Source organism: Poecilia latipinna, unplaced genomic scaffold, assembly GCF_001443285.1.
Source record: "Poecilia latipinna isolate Pla-1442-1.1 unplaced genomic scaffold, P_latipinna-1.0 Scaffold399, whole genome shotgun sequence".
In the NCBI taxonomy this organism is placed as follows: domain Eukaryota; kingdom Metazoa; phylum Chordata; class Actinopteri; order Cyprinodontiformes; family Poeciliidae; genus Poecilia; species Poecilia latipinna.
In genome coordinates this window covers 10,658-31,676 of record NW_015113015.1, presented here as the reverse complement: position 1 = coordinate 31,676, position 21,019 = coordinate 10,658, and the positions used below count along the sequence as shown (strand labels likewise).

Here is a 21,019-nt window from a genome sequence, read left to right as displayed (position 1 = left end):
GAAAAAAAAAAAGGAGAAATTGTGTGAAACATTAAATAAAATGTGACAAAGGGAGATAAAGTGGGAAGTACAGAGAGGGGATAAAAATATGAATAGAAGGTGGTGGGCTTTGTTTCTTTCTCTTTCAAACTAAAAATCTGCTCCTCCGGGGAAAAACTGCCATGCAGAACATTCACAACTCGTAACTGTTTTCTTAGTCTTGCACTTTTTCTTTCTATTTTTTTTTTTTTTTTGGTTGATGTTCACCAAATTGTACTTATGGACTTTCAGAAGTTTTAATGAGAAGATAATAAAACAACAAGTGAAGTTGCGTGTTATAAATCATATCAAGCGGAGACTGCCTGTAGCGATAACAAAAAGCTGTCTTGAGACAATGAGGATTAAATGCGCACCATAACGTGCCGAGGCGCAGATGAAGCTTCATGAAAGCAGTTTTTATCACAATAGGCCCAGAAATACTGAATGCTTTGGCGAAAAAATAAAAAAAATGATGTGGGGGGGGGCGGAGAAAATAAATCTCAATGATAACAAAAGGCGCCGCTGGTTGGAAAGACGCAGATAGAAATAGAACAAACTGGCTGTTCTCTGCCTTAAACCCTGGGCTGAACTTCACACGCGATGAATTATTTAGAGTAAGAGAAAAGCCCTTGAGACACAAGGACAACTGATTCTGTCAAAACATCATCACTGATTTGCATAATCATTGATCTAAAAGAGGAGCAGTTTACAGTGTTATGGTGCGAAGTCAGCAAAAGAGTGAAGATATTGATTCTTCCCATCACTCCTGATGTGTTTTGGTAAAATAAGATATTTCTGCGAAAACGGGCAAGTTAAAATTTCATTTGATCTCATGTATCGCGGGACCATTTAGGTAGAAATGGCATGCCAATACTAATGCTGCACCAACCATTTCAACGGATTACAGCAACAGACACGTAAAAAATAAAATAATGTTGAGCTCAGTTGAAATCTACAACAATTTGTTGTTTTTAACTTGAGTTTAGAGGGTAAGGACTGGAGCATCTCAGCTTTAATAAGCTTGGAAAGGATCAATAGCTCCTATAAGAAGAATTGGTAAATCACAGAACCACCTTTTCCAAACAATGGAGAAGAGGACAAAGTGCAAACAGCTAAATTTATTCACAATGGGATGTGCTCTGGCCTGTACAAACCAAATTAGTGTCTATAAGCAGTCAGCCATGGGACCAGATGTGTTGGGCTGTCCACAAAATGCTGCATCCTTATGTTTGACACAAGTTGTCTGCTTTAAATCTAGATGCTTTCAAGATCCGTTTTTCACCTGCATAACATCGACGACCTTTTCCATAATGCTGCAGAAAAACTACTCCACGTCTTTATTTTTAAAGAATAAATTACTGCGATTCTTTAAAAGCCCCCACTCCCAAATTTAAAAGCTGTCAGCTGGTCCAAAATGCTGCAGCAAGAGAATGCAAAAAAAAAAAAAACAACAAACAAACATATTTGACAAAAGTTTGCTTCTCTGTATTCAATTTTGCTTCCCCATTAAAAACAAAATTCTTGAATTTTGAAGTTTTATATTAGAGATCTGATCTATCACATAGGATTCTGTTCTAGGTTTTAAGCGGTTCCAACGAGGAGGCAGACCTTTCAATTACCAGGCTCGTCTCCGATTCATTGACACGTTGAAGATATGCATTTAAGAAGATCTAAACCTCAGGACGCTGTGCATTGTGCTGGAATAGTCATCAGAAGACGGGTACACTGTGATTATTAATGGTTGATAACAGTGCTTAAGTCGGATGTGGCATTTAAATGATAACAAATCAGTACTAAGAAGTCCACCTGTAATTGAGTCAGCTATTTAGTGTGCGCTCTTGCAACGCCCATAGAGGAATAACCCATCCCGTTACCGCCCACCTTGAATGTCAAACATGTGAAGATCAGCGCAGTAAGCAGTAAGATCACTAAGATCACTAAGAGCTTTGAAGAGCCTCAGCATTTCTTTTCTGTGTTTGTCACCATTTTTTTTTTCTTCCTTCAGAGGGTTGTGCGTGACTCTGAGCCCTGTTCTAGGGCACAGGCAAGAAGCGGATTGTGCGCAGAGCAGCCAGCAGCTGGAGGGAACATCTGACTCGATTCATAATAGCACACACTGTCAGGGTTGTGACTGCAACACTGAGAGCTCTCCTGCAGGGAGGATGTCTGATCATGGGCTGCATTTTATAGGGAGCAAATAATCCTTTATGATAACATCAGTGTTCAGATAATTAGTCTGTGCAGTGGTGGCGTTGGAGGGGTGGCTTATTTGGATCGATAGGATTCCAGGAATTTTTCAATAAAATGTTAAATACATCTTCTCATTTCCACAGAGGCATTTAAGGATTTCTCAAAACTGAGTAACAAGGTTGGCTCAGACTTGAGTTGCAGGTTAAGGGTCAGTCCACCATTGATGTAAAATACCCAAATTGCAGGAGAGTGCTTTTTTTTTTTTTTTTTTCCAACTTATGATCCTTTAAATAATTTATAAAATACCATCACGGTAGTGTCAAAATTTTTACATAGAATATTTTATGTGTTTTTTGTTTGTTTGTGTCAGAGAGCCGAAGCTCCTGCAGCCAACACAACCGACCCAAAAACTCAAGTTTGACAGAAATACGTAAGCCGCCACATGGACAACCAGATAAAAGGACTTTAGGATTAAGCTGCTTGGCCACACTGACATGATCTCTGAAGGAGTAAAGGTGAGCATCTCAAACCCAAAAACACTGAAACATCAAACATAGTTGTCATGGTGATAGTGTATTTCACAGTCAGTGGTAGTGGTGAACTGAAAGAAATAGCTGAAAAAAAAGATCATCATCAGACTACCTGCTTCAACTTCACGTAACATTTATTTAAAGCCGTCTGCTTGTTCCTTTGAACCGTGTAAAAATACTAGTATCTTTATGAGTCTAACATACAAATTGAGACAACTGGCTGAGCTCCAGGATCCATTAAAAAGTATACATCTACACAATAAGTATGGTGTAAATATTTAAGGTCTCAATCATATCTAAATAAATTTTGTGTAGCTATATGTATTTTGTAAATGCATAAATCTAAGTCTATACATTTGAATTTATTTAAAGCATAAAAGCAGGTGTTAAACTGAAAATAAATACAGCACCTTCATAGCAATATAAAGTAAAATATACCAGTAATGTTGCTTTATTTCAAAGGTGTTTCACTGTCTTTTCAACACTATGTTGAAGTTTTGATGTTACATTTTTTTTTTATCTTACTGAAGTCGAAACATTAATAATCAGCTCGATTTGCTTGAGTCAGGCTAAATGAAAAACGCGGATGACAGATAAAGCTCCCATTATATCAAAGGAAAGGTCATTCGTCTGCCTTTTGCAGGAGGAACGAGGCTACAATTAAGATTATTTCAATTCAGACAGTGACAATGGCTGCAAGACACTTTTCCAGATGGCACCATGCAACAGAGATTACGAACATCCTCGGGTGCAGAGATTCGTCTTACTCTGATGCCGAGCTCCACATTTTCTCCACCATAAATTTCCATTCCCTCATCGAGCAGGCCGATCTCCTCAAAGTATTTCCTGTCGACCACGAAGCAGCCAATCAGAGCAGGACTCCTGAAATAGAAAAGGAAACGGAGGAAGGAGAGGTGTCAGAAAAAAAAAAAATTGATTTAAATGCAAAGCAATACGGGAGCTTAAATGCAAATATTCTCTGAAGCCCACATACAAAAAGCTTTATTCTAACCCACAATTAGCCCACACTGGAAATCGCATCCCGAGGGGCTGTGTTTTTATCCCGAGAACATTACATATTCGCAGCTCTGGAGAAACGTCTTAGCATGTCAAACTCAACCTATGTGTCGTCATACAAACAAACGGCGCAGTTGTTCAAAAGGAGGGATCAACATCAAACTGAATCAACAGGAGTGGAAAAATAACTCCGATTAGTATTCATCCCGTCAGTCCCACACATCTCCTCATATCAATATGTAATACAACAGACTGACAAAAACAACTTGTTGGGGGGAATTTTTCTTCCCCGAGGATAGACAGATTGGCAAACAGACAACGCTCCCACGGCAGGGTTTCAACATCAAACATCACATTGAGATCACGGCTCATATATAAACTATGGTCGTTTTTTTTTTTTTTTTTTTTTTATAACACAGTTATCTGTGAATAGAGGTGGAGAACTTTGCTTTTTCGAGATGATGCGGTTCTGTTAGCATCTTCAGCTGCCACCGGAGCAGCGTGCAGCTGTGTGAGACATCCATGATAAAAAAAAAAAAGTCAGTTCCTCTAAGTCAGAGAGGGTCATGGCTCTCTGAACCAGAAAGACGGCTCCCTCTGGATCAGGGGTCAGTATCTGCCTCAAATGAAGCAGTTCAGGTCAATATTTGAGCTTTAAAGACCAACAATAGGATGGACTGCAGTAATGTTCGTGAAGCCACAGATAACTGTAGTGAACGTAGCTCAGCTAACAAGGGTAAAACGTGAATCTACTGATTTACTGGTCTAGTCGCCTTTTAAGTCTCACACGATGTCATCAGAAAAAAGTCACGACTGAATGCACAGGTTGTGGATACAAGCAGCTGAAATTTGGAGCACCGCTGCTCAGATCCGACCCGTTTCATCCTCCCATGCACAGTGGTATCTTGCTAGCTGGTTTCACGCTTCTTACGCTGCCAAATGCCTTGATTCTGCATTTGGGTTCTTGCCGCTCTATTAAAAATGGAAGAATTTATAAATGTCTTATTTGTCTCTACTCTGAAAATCAGCTAGTCAACTATTTCCTTGCAAGTAAGGCAGAGTTTCAGAAAACACTGTCAAAAAGCTGGAGGGTTCTTGCTCTCAGGTATTTGGTCATATAGACAAGTAAATAGTTGGGGCTATTCATCTTTCTTGGTCATAATATTGAAGATGTGTCTTTTTTTTTGCCACAATCTATAAACATTGTGTTTGCTTGCTTGCAGCTGCAGAGGTTTTCGCAGATATCGATGAGTAAGCAACTTTGCTTTTACTGCTGGGTTTATTTCTAAAATCAGGCCCTGCAACCCGTATTAATCACACAGGCCACAGGTATTGAGTTTCTGGTAATATGCCTGTATTGGCTTGTAACATTGCGTGATTGTTCTATATTGCAATTCTGTTGCAGCGGGTTACTGCTAATGCGTGATGCATTTTGAATAAAGTGTTTTTGAATTAGAATTCAATCATCATGACGTAAAATTGAACATGGTACGTGATCTCATCAAAGACACTTCAATACGCTTTATTGCTACTTAACGCTTGTTAATACAACCGAGGTTTTTTTTTGTTGTTGTTGTTGTTTTTTTCCCCCCACAGATATTGTTGGAATGTTCTCAGTAGAAATGCACAGGAAGCTTTCTGCTTACCTGATGGGAGCTGTGTGGTTGCGCAGCATCCACCAGGACTTTGGTGGGTTGAGGTATCGACACCAAAGCTCCCAGTCGAAGCCCTGAGCAGACAGGGGGTACTCCTCGATCTCAAATGTGTCGTACTTGATGTTGTCAAAGGAAGGCGAGACCACTCTGGTTCGGTCCTCCTTTATTCTCTGCAGGATCGGTTCTGCCCTGCGAGGAGACGGAGCGCGCACAACTGTTAGCATTTAAAGCTTAACGTCAAAATGGATCTTTCTAGGATTTCAGTATATTTTTTTGCGCGTAAATGAACAGAGAGAGAGAGAGAGAAAAAAAGTTGGTGGCTGGAAATGGATTGTAATTGCTTTAATAGGCATCTAAAATAGTTAAAGTGGAAGAACGCGGCTCCTCCTGTTTTGAAAGCGGCGGAGAAAACCTCTCCCATTTTATTGACCCAAAACCAGCTAGCAATGGATTTTAATTCACATTTAATTCTCATAAACAAACAAAACGGTAAGCATAATAAATAACTACTCTATTTTATTTCCACTCTTCTTCAAATGAGATGTGTCCCACAGTCAGTCCCTGTATAAGCAAGTGTTTAGGCACCACTAAATGGCTCTTAACATTTAAACAACTTACAAAGACAAATGAATTTTGTTTTATGTCCTTCTAAAGTGATTTTTAGAAAATAAAATACCCACAAACTTTAAAGCTGCTTCAGCCTATTGTCTCCATTATCTGTAACAGTTTTGATTTATGATATTTTAAAGGTCTCTTTTAGTCTCACAACATTAAGTTTTAAGAACATCTGGGATTTATACATAGAAACTAATAGGTGTGCTCTTAAATTGTGCAAGTGATTTATAATGTCTCTTCTTGGTGAGCACTCATTAATTCACTTTTAAACACATAAATGCGTGACTTAGTTTTTGACAGCCATACTGTAGCCATAGCAGGCAAAATAAGCCAACTATCTTACATAAACTAAGAGATTTGAGATTGAAGCAAGTTTGTCATAAATGCTTTGGTAGTTCTTGTCATTTATTTATCAGTTTCATGTTTATTAGGATTTAATAAAATAAAAAAATAACTCATAAACCGATATGGTGTAATTATTGTGTGCACTGAATCAATAGTGCAGAGTGAGACTGGATCACAAAGGTCAGAGCCACCTTTAACAAAACTGAATCTAAAAGCGGAGGTGTTGACTCCTTACGGATGTCAAGGTGCCATCAGAGAAAGGACTAAGTTAGGTGTCTAGAATATGAATTCCCAGGAAGATCGGTCTAAACCCCGTTTGACCCTTTGATTTGAATCAAAGAGGACGCACGGGGAAAACCTGGTACTCTTGTTGATGAGGTTGGTTGTCACGCAGGGATCTGGGAAAATCTGGAGACTTCAAAGAGCTGAGAAGGGATTATGAACTTATAGATCAGGTCACAATCAGATAATACGGGATCCTGTGGATGCAAATCTGCAGGAACAGTGAGATGACTTAGTATTCACCCGGGTCCAGTTAGTTTAACAAGGACAGATATCACATACTGCTGCGTATATTTAAAAAAAAAAAAAAAAAAAAAAAAAAAAAAAAAAAAGCTGGGGACAAAGACCCACATGTTCAGCACTTTTAGACAAGTAATCAAGTTTCCTGCATCAGGCTTAGCTGTCATAATATAGAAGCAAAATTCAACCTTGTTTCAGTATTGAAGGGAAACCTGTAAATCACTTATTGTCTTCTTTATACTAGATCTGCACTTTTTTTTTTCCTCTAAAGATTTTCACTAAAAAGATTCGTTGGAAAACCAACAGTCTCAACTGAGAAGTTTTAAATAGCTTAAACCTTGCAAGATTACACAGTTCTCTCGTAGATAAAATGTCTATCGAATGCTTAACGACAATAAAAAGAGGATTGAAATCGCTGCACAGTTATACTAAAAAGCTGGAATAAAGGCAATAAAATCTAGAAAAAAATCTAAATCTTTCCTCTTATGGGAGAGCTTGCTGATGAGGGCTGTCGTTTAAAAATGCAAAGTGTACTTCAGTGTTTCCTGCGGGAACTAAGTGTTTATGGTGTAATTATTCTTGTTTATGTGTTTAATGAGAGAGCCAGGACACTGATAGTAACACACTACACTACTAATAATTCCCATAAAATGTAATGCATAAAATAAATGGGCTTAAACATTGTGTGAAACAAGTCTCATGTTTTAGTCTCTCTCGGAAATGGGAAAGACCAGATAATATTGCACTATAGCAAGAATTAAGGCAGAATTTTATATATGCTTTAATATTATGCTTTTTAGCAGGTTGTGCAAAAAGCATGTCTGGAAAAAAAGTTACCTAAACAAATTCAGTTTACTTCATCTGGCTTTACTAGATAACAGGGTTTTAACTCAAAGATGTTGGAATAAAAATAAAAGTGAATATGCGGAAATCGTCTCATAGCCACTGTGGAGGAGCCGTGTCAGGAAATATCAGGATGTCTTGGGTAGTATTTTTTTGGATTAAATGGAAATTAGGTAATCACTGGGAACTTCTCCAAAATATGTATAAAATTAACACAGAAGGTGCTTTGCAGATCTAGGATAAAACGTCTTCCACTGTCATTTTAGTCTTGCAGCTCTAAATAATTATATATATACTGCTCAAAAAAATAAAGGGAACATTTCACTTTAATTTTGTTTCTGGCTCCAAATCGAGGCCTCCATTGGTTAATATATTTGATTTCCATTGATGATTTTTGTGTGATTTTGTTGTCAGCACATTCAACTTTGTACAGAACAAAGTATTCAATGAGAATATTTCATTCATTCAGATCTAGGATGTGTTATTTGAGTGTTCCCTTTATTTTTTTGAGCAGTGTATATTAAAAAAAACAAACTCTGAGATGAGCAGAAGAGAAGAGTCAGGACTCTTGAACAATTTGGATGGAATAACGCGTTCCCTCTCTCTCACTGGTCCAACCTTGTGAAATCTTACATTACAGGACAAATTGTCCTACAGGAAAACATGGAGATGCACAACGTTAACATTATGACATTATGATCACTGTGAGACTTTGCTACTGAAAGAAATAAAGACTTATTTACCAAGAGTGCCAATAAGTATGGACAGATTATTAATAATACTCTGATGTTCTGCGATTAGAGATGAGGTGAAACTCCTGTGTTGTTCTGTCTTTTCCTTACAGATGAACCTCATCTCTGGAAACGGATATTTATGCTAGACAGCAAAACAGAAACATGGTCAGCATTTTTAGCAAGCCCTGTACTAAGCCGGAGGGGGGAAAAAAAATCCATAGTAATGGGAAAACAATTAGTGAGACCTCCACATTAAGAAATCGTAAAGGCTTAAAAGCTTTAGAAAAAATAAAAAAAACGACAATTTCCTCACTACTGAATGCTAAAAGTCTTTGGTGATTTGAGTCTCTGGGAAACTCTAATTTAAATGAAGCGTAGCCTCAGTAAATGCCAATTAATTATCAACCAATTTATTGCAAAGAAAATGGAATTATATTTATTACCCAAGAGCAACAATGTCTTCAAGCAAGTTTTTGCAAAGATAAACTTTCATTTTCTTTTTTTTTTTTTTTTTTTTAGTCAAATTAATTAAAGTCTTGGAATATGCATCTGCTTGACATTTTTAGCTCAATCTTATTTTTAAGTTAAAGTTTGAGGTAAATTCAACATGACATTCCATCTATGAACCCAGGGATTTTAATATGCTCAGTTTTAATTTTTATACATACTTGTTTCTCGTTCTTTATTTGACTTTTTTTTAAGAAAAGAATAACTCTAATGGACTTGATTTTACAATCTTGAGTATCAAAGTATTCCATTTTGAACCTAAAGAGGAATATTCTTTTTAAACTTTGATGAAAAACGGTAGTGTGAAGACGCAACATGATCATTGTAATCAAGGTAACCTGTTACGTATTGCAGTAAACTTAAGCCCACACACTCAGAGATTTTCAAAACCAATTCGATTCCTATTTGAAACATGTTATTCTCCCACTCCACACCCTGGATGAAGACTTTGCACTGTGAGCTACATGTCTCAGATTGTCACTGGATGACAGCTAATTTGAAAGTCAAAGATGACACTTCTCCACTTCCTCTACATGACAGACAGGTTTTTATATCTTTCTTTGACAAGACGGCCTACTCCACCGTCACCAGGCTCTCACCTCCAGCAGCACATTCCCACAACACAACCCTCCCATGTTATGTCACCTTATGACTCTCTTGTGGTACGTCTTTATGAGCTTCACGCTGAAATGATCGTTGTACGGACTCTACGGCCATGAATGCTGTGCTTGAGCTAGCAAGGATTTGGTGCAAGTTTGCTAAACTTTCTTTTTTTTTTTTTTGCATTAAAAATGTGACTAAAGGTTTACTGGTGCTGTATTTATTGGTGAATGGAGAGGGCATCTTAGTTGTAGAGAGGCAGCGACAAGTTCAGTGCAATAACTTACTGGTGGTGCTGCCAGTATGGTGTGGGTGTGGAAAGGTTTTAGTCCTGCTTTAAATTCTCAAAGAGCAAGTCAAACTGGTGAATAAGAGTACAGTATGGCGCACTGGCAGTTCTGCCCTCCGTGCTGGTCAGGACCACGTCAATTCATCACCATGAAAAGAAACCAAAAAAAAAAAAAACCTCATGACGGACATACTCAAAACTTTCTGCAACTCTGTGATTATGTTCCAAATAAAGAAATACATGTTTCGCTTTCTGAAATGGATGACAATTTTTTTTTTTCACTTTTTCAAGATGTCCTATTTTTTTTTTTTCCTGCTGTATGTATTTACAGTCAATTTTCAAACTAATGTTATCTGGCAATCATCTCAAGAGCTGATTCATGGAGATCCTAAACCTGCTCTGGGATCCTGACCCAATTTGAAGGACCCATTGAAAACAGGCACCCCAATTACTTTGAAATACATTAAAAAAAAAAAAAAAAAAAGCAAGTGTCCAGTTATTATGATTCTGTTTAAAACGTTTTGGTAACTAGATCCAAGCTATGCAGATTAATCAAAGGTCCTTCTTTTCAATGATTTGCTTCCAACCCCACATATTCGCCCCACCTTATCATATCTCATTGTGCAATCATCCTGTTTTGCATAAGGAAAATTTGCTAAGATGACAGGAGAGTCGCAGATAAAAGCATCGAAGATAAAGGAGGATTAGCATGATAACAGCTAGACAATCACTCTGACACAAAACACCCTGTAATTACTTGTGTTTGACTCAGAACAGGCAACATTGCAGATAATTACAATGAGGGGGGAAAAAAGACAATTAGTAGATCCGGCAATCAGTTCATGGAGGCTAATTATACAGCAATTTCTCAATTTCCACAAAAAGTGATAATTCTGAGTAAATACGAAATCTGCGAGGGAGTGGGCGTGCTTCAGAGCGTGGAGGATGAAGGATTAAGAGGAAGTTGTTAGCGAAGGAAGAAAAATGAAAGCAGGAAGAACTCGAGGGGCAAGGCTCACTGTTCCTTCGTTCCTCGGTGTGTGTTCGGCTGCGTTTGTTTGACTGCTAATAATGCTGGCATGGACGCAGCTCCAACTTATCCGCAGACAATCGGCACCAAACCAATAAATATTTCAGCACAATTTAAAAAAAAAAAGAAGAAGAAGAAATATTACAAGCGTTATAATCAAGCTGTGCTCTTTTGCGTCTCTGCCAAGAAGGATTTCATTAGTCATAGACCAGTACCCCCACAGTACCGCCACGTAGGAGGTTCGTGTGGGATGTGTGTGTATGAAGAGGTGCGTATGCAGAGGGAGTGAGAGAGTAAGGGATAAAGGGCTTGTGTGGGTGTTAGAGTAGCAGGGTTAGGAACATTGTAAGTGTCTCTTTTTTCTAATCTGGAACACAGCAGCCAACAAATGCTCTTTTGGATCGAACCCAGACGCTGTAATGCGGTGCGAGCGAGAACGCCCGCTCTGCTTGCACAAATGTGCTCGAGAGCAAACTGTGTGCATGCTTGTTACTCTGATTCGAGCGTGAGAGTGTGATGTTATTTTGGGCTGTCAAACTGATTAACGGGGACAAAGCCCTGTTGTGGTAGCGGAGCGTTTTCAAGGGGGGGACCCCGAGGTGAAGATGGTGCCGGAGTAAAAAGAAACTGACATGAAATCTGTGCGGAAAGAGAAAATGGCACTTAAAATGTTAGAGAGCCTGAGCGGCCTCATCACCGTGACAGATGAAACATAACAAGCAACGCTAATAGGGGCAGTAATCAACTACTGCTTTGTAATTCAGTCCTTAATGGATTCATTAGGAAATATTCCTGCTTTGTGTTGTCGTCCTTGTCTCGGTATGGCTGGCTGGTGTTATTCTCCCATCTTCTCAGGGAGGGTTAAGAAAAAGAAGAATTTCTTGTGAACTTTATGCTGAGTGAGAACTAACATAATTTAAATGTCCATCATATGCAGAAACCATTTGTAACATTTAAAGACGGGCAGACTTTTTTTTTCTTGTAAAACTCACTTTGTTGAAAATATGTACAGATGAGCTCTCGGCCAGGATGGGTTGACGTATGTGTCATGATCTGTGTTTATTTTGAGTTTTTTTATGTTTCCCTGTGAGTCTCTGTCCTGTCCTCCCCGTTAATTGATCCCCAGGTGTGTCTCGTTTCCTTAATTACCCCGTGTGTATTTAAACCCACCTGTTGTCTGTGTTCCTCGTCGGGTCCTTGTCGTTTGTCAGTGTCTAACGTCTCAGTTTTGTATGTTCGCTCCAGTAGAACTGTTTAAGTCCTGGATAGCGTTAGCTCTCGTTTCAGTCCTGTGTATCAGTTGCTACCGGTATTTGGCTGTGTGCCTGTCTTTCTGCCGTGCTGCCTGTTTTTGGACTGTGAGCATCATCATTAAATATATTCATCTTCTTCATCACCATAACCTGGGTCTCAGCGTCTCTCCTCACCACCTACAACCCCACTTCATGACAGTATGCAAGTCATAATGCAGATATATATATTTTTTCTTTTTATTTAATAATAAATAAATACAATTCAGAAAAGTCTGGTGTATGTTTGTATTCACCTGGAAGTTCTAGCACAATGTATAGTAACTCTCTCCGAATATCAACTAAAAATAGTTTTCTCCAACGATTGCTGTGTATTAATTTCTACCCGTTTTCTCAATCAATTCTGATGAGTTCCACTTTGAAGAAAAGCAACAAAATGCTGCCACTACCATGAGCCACAAAGGGGAAGGTGGGTTTCAGTTTGATTTCTCTGCCACACTGATTGTTTCTATGTAGGGAAACTGAAAATGTAACTTCTGATGGACTTCTTCCTTCCATGAAGGCCAAACTTGTAGAGTTTGTGACCTTTAGTTTTTCTGTCCATAGACTTTCAGACCCGAGGTGTGGAGCTCTGCAGCTCCTCCAGAGTAACCAAGGGCCTCTTGGCAGCTTCCCTAATGGTTTGATAAGTCTGCAGTTTTGCCAAACTCCTTCACTGGATGATAAATTAAAATTGCTCTGCTTACTAATGTTCTCTAACAAACCCTGTAGGTCTTCATACTACTACTATATGTTCACGCACTTCAAATTACACATAAACTATTTACTGGAATAAGTGACTTATGAACTGAATTGCCTGCACTGGATTTTATGTAAGGGCATCAGAATCCACTGAATAAAATTTTTAGACTTGTTTTTTTGTAAAAACCTGAAAAAACATGCATCATTATCCATTTATGTCACACATTTGTGATACTTTGCGCGGGCATATGGCTTTAAAATTAAATATGCAACGACGTTTGTGACAAAAAATGTCAATAACTTCAAATGTATACTTTTATCAAGAACTTTATATTGTGAGGACTGTCTGCTGTCATGACAACCAGTTTTACACAGTCAACTCTGTGACCCAAAATGCTAATAAATACCTAACGAGTGGCCTCTGCAGCTGAGAGCTGCCTTGAGTGGCGAGTTTACAGAAAAGGAGGTTCCACCTACACAGCTTTTTGATAGTAGTCATGCAGCGAGAGAAATCCAAAAAGGTTTTTCATGAATGAGCTTATCAACACGTTGCTGCTCCTTTCCTTCACTGCAGCAATCATAGGCGAACCGAGTGAGAGAGACGATGCTGCTTTGATCAGTCTGCGATCTTTCCGAAGGAACCACTTCATCGTTTCCAGTCTTCCCACTGCCTCAGCACATATAATGGGTGTCAAGTTAAAACAGCAAATGGTACACTTGTGAGTGCATTTACTAGCTCCACCCAACTGGCACACACATCAGAGAGAATCAAGCGCACCCATCCCTTTCACTCAGGCCCATCTGAAGTCTATAAGGTAACTTGGCACACCTGTGCTCACAATGATCTCTTCAGACCAAGAGCCTCAGCTTCAAGCTTCCACAAAGACAGCACTGGTAGGAACTGGACATTATATCATTTAATCTGCATTCAGAAGATCAAATTAGCCTTTGATTCAATGGGTTTAGAATGTAGTTTATTTATTTGTTCATTCACTGTTAACTTAAAAGTAGGTTGTTAACATTACCTGGAAAACTAGTTAGTTAGGTCATTGTGATCTGTAATTGATTTTTGTTTCATTTGTTTGTAGGTTTTCAACCTGCTCTGTGACTTCTGTAACTATCTTGACTACTCCATGTAAAGTCATGGTGGTTTTGCACTGTCAGTTGGAAGAATCCAAAGACAAAGAGGAAAGATAAATAAAAGATGTCGCTGAGATGAGTGGTTCCTGCGTTTCTTTGATGGGAGCAAGCCTTTTTCAAATTTGGGCAGAAGCCGAGATGGTTTAAAGAGAGCAAAAAACTTGACAATGGGTCTAAATTATTACGATCTTGCAGTATAGCCACACGTGCAATTTATAGGTGTCTCACTGGATTATAAAGCTCCTCTCAAAGGAATTGATGGAGATTGAAATGTTCTACTACTGAAGTTACAAACTTCAATATTTTCACAGAAATTAATGTAACAGACCAAGTACAGCATAATTTTGAAGTGGAAGAAAAATGTCAAGTGGCGTTTAAAGTATTTTTTTTTAATCTGAAAAGTGTGGAATGCATTTGTTTTCAGTCCCATTTAACTTCATGGCCCTTAATAAAAGTGCAACTAGTTTAAAAAAAAAAAGTCCACCTGTGTGCAGTTTAGTTTTTATGGTTCATAGGCAAAAACACAGTAGCAGAAAATGTACTCTGCACCTCCCTCTGAACGCACCATGCCCATAGTGACACATGGTGGTGGCACCATCATGCTGAGGGAATGCTTTTCTTCAGCAGAGATGTTAAAGGAGAGGAAGTTGAGGGGAAGATGGATAGAGTTAAAAACAGTAAATTCTAGGAGAAAACCTGTTAGAGGCTACAAAAAAAAATAGATAAGGGAGATATTCTTCAAAGTGTGTCAATGTCACATCTTTATTGTGTAAAATGGAGGTGTGAATACTTTTGCAAGCACACACTGAAAGTGTCGACAAAAAAACCCCAACTCATTCATTGTTTTAGTCGATCAAATAATATACTTTAACTTCTGGGGCTTTAATGTTTTTGGTGTTCGTCTCCATGGCCAAAGTGACGTGAGTTGCCTTCTTGAGAATTTTAGATTTAGTTGAACAATAAAAACCTTTAGAATAAGCGTAGAGTTCAAGTTCAAGTTTTTTTATTTTTTTTATTTTTCACATCCCTGAACATGAAAACATAATTTGGAGATTGCATCGTCCATGCGTGTATTTTGAGATTTAACTTAACAGCAGCTACGTTGTGTAAATTCGACTTATATTCACAATGGAAAGATTTGTGAAAGTATTCATAAGAACATTACACGAGACATGCATTGTGTATTTGCTTTTTGTCTCCTGTATGATAAATCGTCCCACTTCCATAAATCTCACACCAATCTCCCACTATTTCTTTGAAATATATGTTCCGTTTCTTCTCTGCTACTTTTGGTTTCATCCATGATCTTATCCTGTTGTGCGTTTGGTGCATCCCTTTGAGCAGAAGGGCCATCAACGTGGAGGGTGAAAATAAAATCTGGGCTCATGTCGGTCATTCATAGGACTGTCCTGATCCGGGCGGACAGTTTCAAATACCAACCTCTAACTGATTCAACTCGTTCAAATAGAACGGCTAAGCCAAATAAAGGATGATTCATTTCTTTTTCCGTGAAATTCTCTCCTCACCATCCAGTGTTGAACTCTACGTGTGCGTCGAATAGAGCAACAACAGGAGCAGTGGCCACCCTCCATCCACTGACTCTGGACCGGATCAGTCCTTCCTGCTTGGCGTGGCGGACCACTTTGACGAACCCCGGTCCGTGCTGAGCGTTTGTCTCGTCCACGAAGCTCTGCAGGTGCTCCTTCAGCTCCACTAAAAAGAAAAGAAACACAGAAACACACTTTGACGTTAGGCTGAAGTTACTGAGCCTTGTTCAAACACCGATCTGATCAGTTTTATTGACTCGCATAAATCGAAAACACAAAGTTGGCTAAGATACCTTAAAACGCAACATTTCAGGCCCTGGTCTACAGAAATTAAAGAACAGACGACAGACAATGTCACTGACATCGTTATCTTTTTTCATAGATGATTTCCTAATGCACATAGTCACTGGAAAACACAGACACGTACACACTGGCCACAGAATATGTTCATCTCCTTGTTATGATTCTTCAGCGTAATCGTGCCTACAGGCTACGGCTGCTGTCATATTCTCTTTATTCGTTAATGCCATCAGCCTGGAAGCTCTAGAATGTGCTTGCCTTTAACGAGCAGCCGTGTGTTTCTGACCTGGAAGTAACATGGATCCATTGCAAGAGATTGGAGTATCACAGGAATCACTTCATTGTGTGCATATGCGACACGCTCGGACATATATTATTTAGATTAACTGTAAAAGCAATGCACTCCATTTTTAAACTCCAAGTTGCCATCGCCAAAGGTACAGAAAAACTTACAATTTTGGATGGATTTTGGATAAATATGCTTAGATACAGCACTCTATAAACAACCAGCTCCTATAGTAGAGACCTTTTGCAGGTTATTGACGTTTAAGAGGTGTCAATGACTCTTTACAGGTTTGCAAAACTTGAGAGCCATTTAGCTGATTAATGATCGGTACTTTGCATTTCCAATCATTTTTTCACAACATTCTGATTTCTGAAACCCTTTTCTATCATCTGTGAGTTGCAATCATAAAATACAAAAAAAAAAAAAAAATGCTTGAAATGTTTCACACTCCAAGATGATGCATTGCAGAGTGAAATCAATATGCAATATATTGATTTCACTTTATGAATTAAGTGAAAAAAATATTGAGCCTCTTCACAGTATTTTAACTTAGAGGTACCAGTAGACTTAAGTGGATAATTTTCAAATTGACTTTATCCAAATCAAAATGTTTCTAGCATTTTGATTTGGAAAATGACAGAAACATTTTTAGCATCTTCTAGTATTGCAGCTTTTGTAGCTCGTTATATTTTTTGGTAAACAACTTAACAACGTTAGTGTTGCTAAGCCAGTAACGGCAACACCAGCATTTAAACCACTCATCTTAAGGTGAAAATATATGAACTGGGATTGGCTATGCTCTGAACACTTGACTCCCCCATGACAATTAATCCCTTATTTTTCATAGACCCAGGCTTGTTGACTGCTGCTGGTAAAACACTGACAGCTCACACACACACACACACACACACACACACACCTGTTTTTCAAACAGGTTTGTGATTTCAAAAGTGTTTTTTAATGTCCTAGATAATTTACTACTTACTTGGCAGTGCACAGTAAGTGCTCTTGCATTTCAACCAGCTTTAGCTAATTTGTCTTAATTACACCATGTAGATCAATAAGCAGAATTTATTATTTAAGCTCTTACTTTTCTTCACCTGTCTTGATTGTTACTTACCGCCGTGCAATTGAAAGTGGCAGCAAAGCAAGAGGATTAAGTCACATTTCTTAGAGAATTATAAATAGTAATGAATTAGTAGAGAACAATTTGAGGAAATTGACAAATGTGTTTATTCTACTAGTTGCTACACTAATCAGCATTCAGCTATGTGCAGCTACCATAACTAAACCGTGTTATATTATATTACAGAAGAACAGAGGGGCAGTGGGAGACCCATAAAATCTGCAGTCGATGTAGCAGAGACAGATTTCTCATAATAGTAATTATAGATTTGGCAGCTATGAAATACAACATGCTCTGCAGAACGTGGAACAATTAATAACACTGGCCCAGAAACGGAACGTCACATCCAGGCTTTGACTGCAACTGTCTTAGCAAGTTATTTATTTATTTATTTATTTATTTATTTATTTATGTTTTCACACACTACTGGTGAAGCTAATGCCCACTCATGTCCTAATTTAGCACATGGCCTAAAGGAGAAAATACAATAATCACTAAATGAAATACAAAACTTTGTTGCAGTAGCTTACCTGAAGGAGCCAGCACTTAATTGGACTCAAGGTCTGGATCGTTGCCTTTTAATGTGACAACAAAGTCTTTAATTTCTTTGGGGGGATTTAATCAGCTTCTGTTTGATTATGGATTGGCAGTAATGCCAAGTGGTACACTGCAAGTTCGTCTGTGGATTACAAAAAAAGTTTTATTTTGTTTTTCAGCCATTCATATTTTATTATTGCCAATATTATTTCATTTTTCAGTCATCCAGAGGTGGACTTGCTTCAGTGCTTTGGATCACTGTTCTACTGTATAACCTAAGTGCCTAAGGGGTGCCCAAAGTGTGCCCCAGAGGCAATTTGCCGCCCATGTACAGATTTTGTGCGGCTCCCAGCTGCAATTTAAAAATGACACTAATTTGGCACTCCAGCACAGGTGGTTAATTTAGAGGAAGGATTTTATTTTCAATTAGGGCAAACTTGTTGGAGATATGCTAAAATTGCGGTAAAATGGAAAATGTTAGGAACAAAGTAGTCATCTTTTACCACAGCCCATTTAATTACATCGTAAACAGGACCATGTCTAGCCAGTGACTTTTACTTAAAAACAGGCTTTGATGCACCCGAATCTGCTTTTAATTAACTCATTAACCTTCGCTAAATATGGAAAGCATATTCAGAGAAACGGTGACTCAAACTCTGTTTTTACTACTCAGAACATACTTTTTTCTTTTTCTTTTTTTTTAATAAGGAAGGGATGAATTAACTTTACAGTTAATTTTACACACCACTTACTTTTAGTACACTGTAAAAATAAGCAAACAATTTAAAAAAGGAGGTCATTAATTGTCTCTCTTCTCCACCAAATTGAAATTTTTCTAAATGTCCAGGTATGGACGGGCTGAGACCATGTTTGATTCCTCTGCATCATAAAATCTATGTCTGACAAACAAATTAGGGAGTTAAAATGATTTTAGTTGTCTCCACAGAGATAAACACTTTGAGAGAATTGGTTGGCCTGTACTATCTGTGAGGTAATGAAGTGAACAAATTGCAGTATTGTAAAAGTTGGGATCCACTTTTATTCTTTTACTAGATGTAAAAATGTTTTAACACAATACTTGTTTTTAATTGCAAAGTCGCTGCTTTCTTTACTAAGGCACCACTTCCACACTTCGACACAGATGACTGTGGTTGGATGTATGGGCAGTCGGGATAGTGGGCAACGAACCAAAACATTGTGAGACGTGATGGCTCTCCACATGCAGCTCCAATTATTTATGTGAATACCAATTAGATTGGAATTACAGTATGATGAGAAAATAATGATCAATTGAAGAGGGAAAATGAATCTTTTTCCAAGTCAAAACTCATGTTTCTTTGCAAATATTTCCACGTTTCCATCTTTCTAACATCAGGATGAGGGAGACGCTCTGTCTCCATGTCATTATTTGCTATTCCTGCCAGTTACTCCTGGGAAATCTGAGGCTACACAGTTATAACGGTACAAGAGGGAAGAATAACTCATCCTCCACCATCCTCAACTACAAGTACACGGGCTGGGTGTAAAGTAGTGCAATAAATCCATATGTCAGCAAAGAAATATTGGCAAAACTGCAAAGTGTTTTTTTGCAAACTCACACAAAAATTAGTTTTAGGACAAAGAAAATCATTCCAAACAGAGTTATCCAAATACATGACATCTTCTTATGTGAAGCATAATGGGCCCTCCAGGCAGACTGGATATACAAATGAGTCCGACATTCTGTCTTTGAACCAAAAAAAAAAAACAACAAAAAAACTATGTTATTGCTGAAATGGGGCATATCAAAAAGAAGATCAAGAAAAAAAGGTTTAGGATTCTTACAGCTGTTACTGTTGTCGTCCACGAGTATGATCTCTTTAAGGAGGTAGGACGGCGTCCTCTGGATGACCGTGTGAACGGAGCGCAATAAAACCGACAGCGCCTCGTTGACAAAGATGAAGATTACGCTGAGCTGGGGAAGGTCTGACGAATAAGACATGTTTCTGCATCTGAGGAGAAGGAAAACAGAGATTCAGACGCTTCTAGGTCTGAGTAATGGCACAGTTTAAGGTGGACTGACCCGTCCGGTCGTAAATCTGGGATGGGCCTGGTGAGGGAGATGCGGTCGCTCAGGTAGCCGTTGTAGCCGAAGTAGCGGAACTTTTTGAGCGCAACGCGTCGGCTCTCTGGGCCCAGGTCACGACCCCAGTGGTTGAACAGCGAGGACGCGGGGTCTGCGGCAGAGTCCGAGGAAGACGCCGCTTCTTCGCCGTCCTTCAGGGGGGTTTCTGCGGAAACACACACGAGGAAAAAGTCAAGACAGTTTTGAACAACGTATTTGCCCATACAAGCTGCTGCCGTTAAGAATTGACTGGAAAAAAAATAAATGTCTTTGAGCTCTATTAGGGATGCCTCCATGGGAGAATACTATTCCGACTAAGCGTTAAGTATGCTCTGCGGTTTTCATGAAAAACCTGCTTACTTAGAGCTGGAGGGATAATGTAAGCAACATGAGGGAAAAGGTTGAAACCCAAATGCAATTTGAGGTGACAGGAAATTTCATTGTCATAACAAACTATGCTGGCAGGTCCATTTGTGCAGGAAAAACTCTTAACATGACCAGTGTAATACCTCTTCCTTTTTTAATGAGCACTACAAGCCTGATTTTCATTGCCATGTGTGAAGCAGTAAGCTGTTTACTTTACACGATTAAGAACAATAACAAACACAAACAACGCTTAAATCCTCCATGAAAGCGGCTCATTTCAAATCACAACAAAGCTTACTAGGTAGTTTCTAATATTATACATGGTTTGGTTAAAAATAACAGCATGAAAAGAGAACAGCAGCCTGGAGATATTCTAGCACATTACTTGCTAGCAAACATGGGGATTGACAGAAAAAAAAAAAAAAAAAAAAAAAAAAAGGCAAAAATTTGAATGTTGTAGTTTGTTGTTTTTGGAAAAAGGTGATAATCTGAGAGTGAATATTCATGAACTATAGGACATGGGAGGAAACTCTTACACAGGAGCACTGATGCAGACACAGGAAATGTGTTGAAAAAGTGACTGAATAAAAACCACAAACCCATTTTATTTCAGTAGAAACCACATTATCCCCTCTAGAAAATTTAAGGACAAATCCATCCTTTGATTTCGGCACGTTGATTCAGTGGGGAACCCACATTAAAAGCGTAGCTTCTTTTGTTGTTTGTT

The 21,019-nt window shown here is 38.6% G+C and overlaps 1 protein-coding gene across 1 annotated transcript in view; it reads right to left on the bottom strand.

Annotated features, from left to right (window-relative positions):
* The window catches only part of LOC106950403 (polypeptide N-acetylgalactosaminyltransferase 18-like), a gene marked incomplete at its 5' end in the record, with an annotated part of 69,363 nt that extends 49,271 nt beyond the window's left edge, over positions 1-20,092 (bottom strand). The window contains 5 exons of the mRNA XM_015037240.1: positions 3,506-3,620; positions 5,402-5,599; positions 15,553-15,739; positions 19,647-19,813; positions 19,885-20,092. Of these exons, the coding sequence (XP_014892726.1) occupies positions 3,506-3,620; positions 5,402-5,599; positions 15,553-15,739; positions 19,647-19,813; positions 19,885-20,092 (875 nt within the window). The remainder of the gene's footprint in view (positions 1-3,505; positions 3,621-5,401; positions 5,600-15,552; positions 15,740-19,646; positions 19,814-19,884) is intronic.
* Positions 20,093-21,019: the final 927 nt, after the last annotated feature.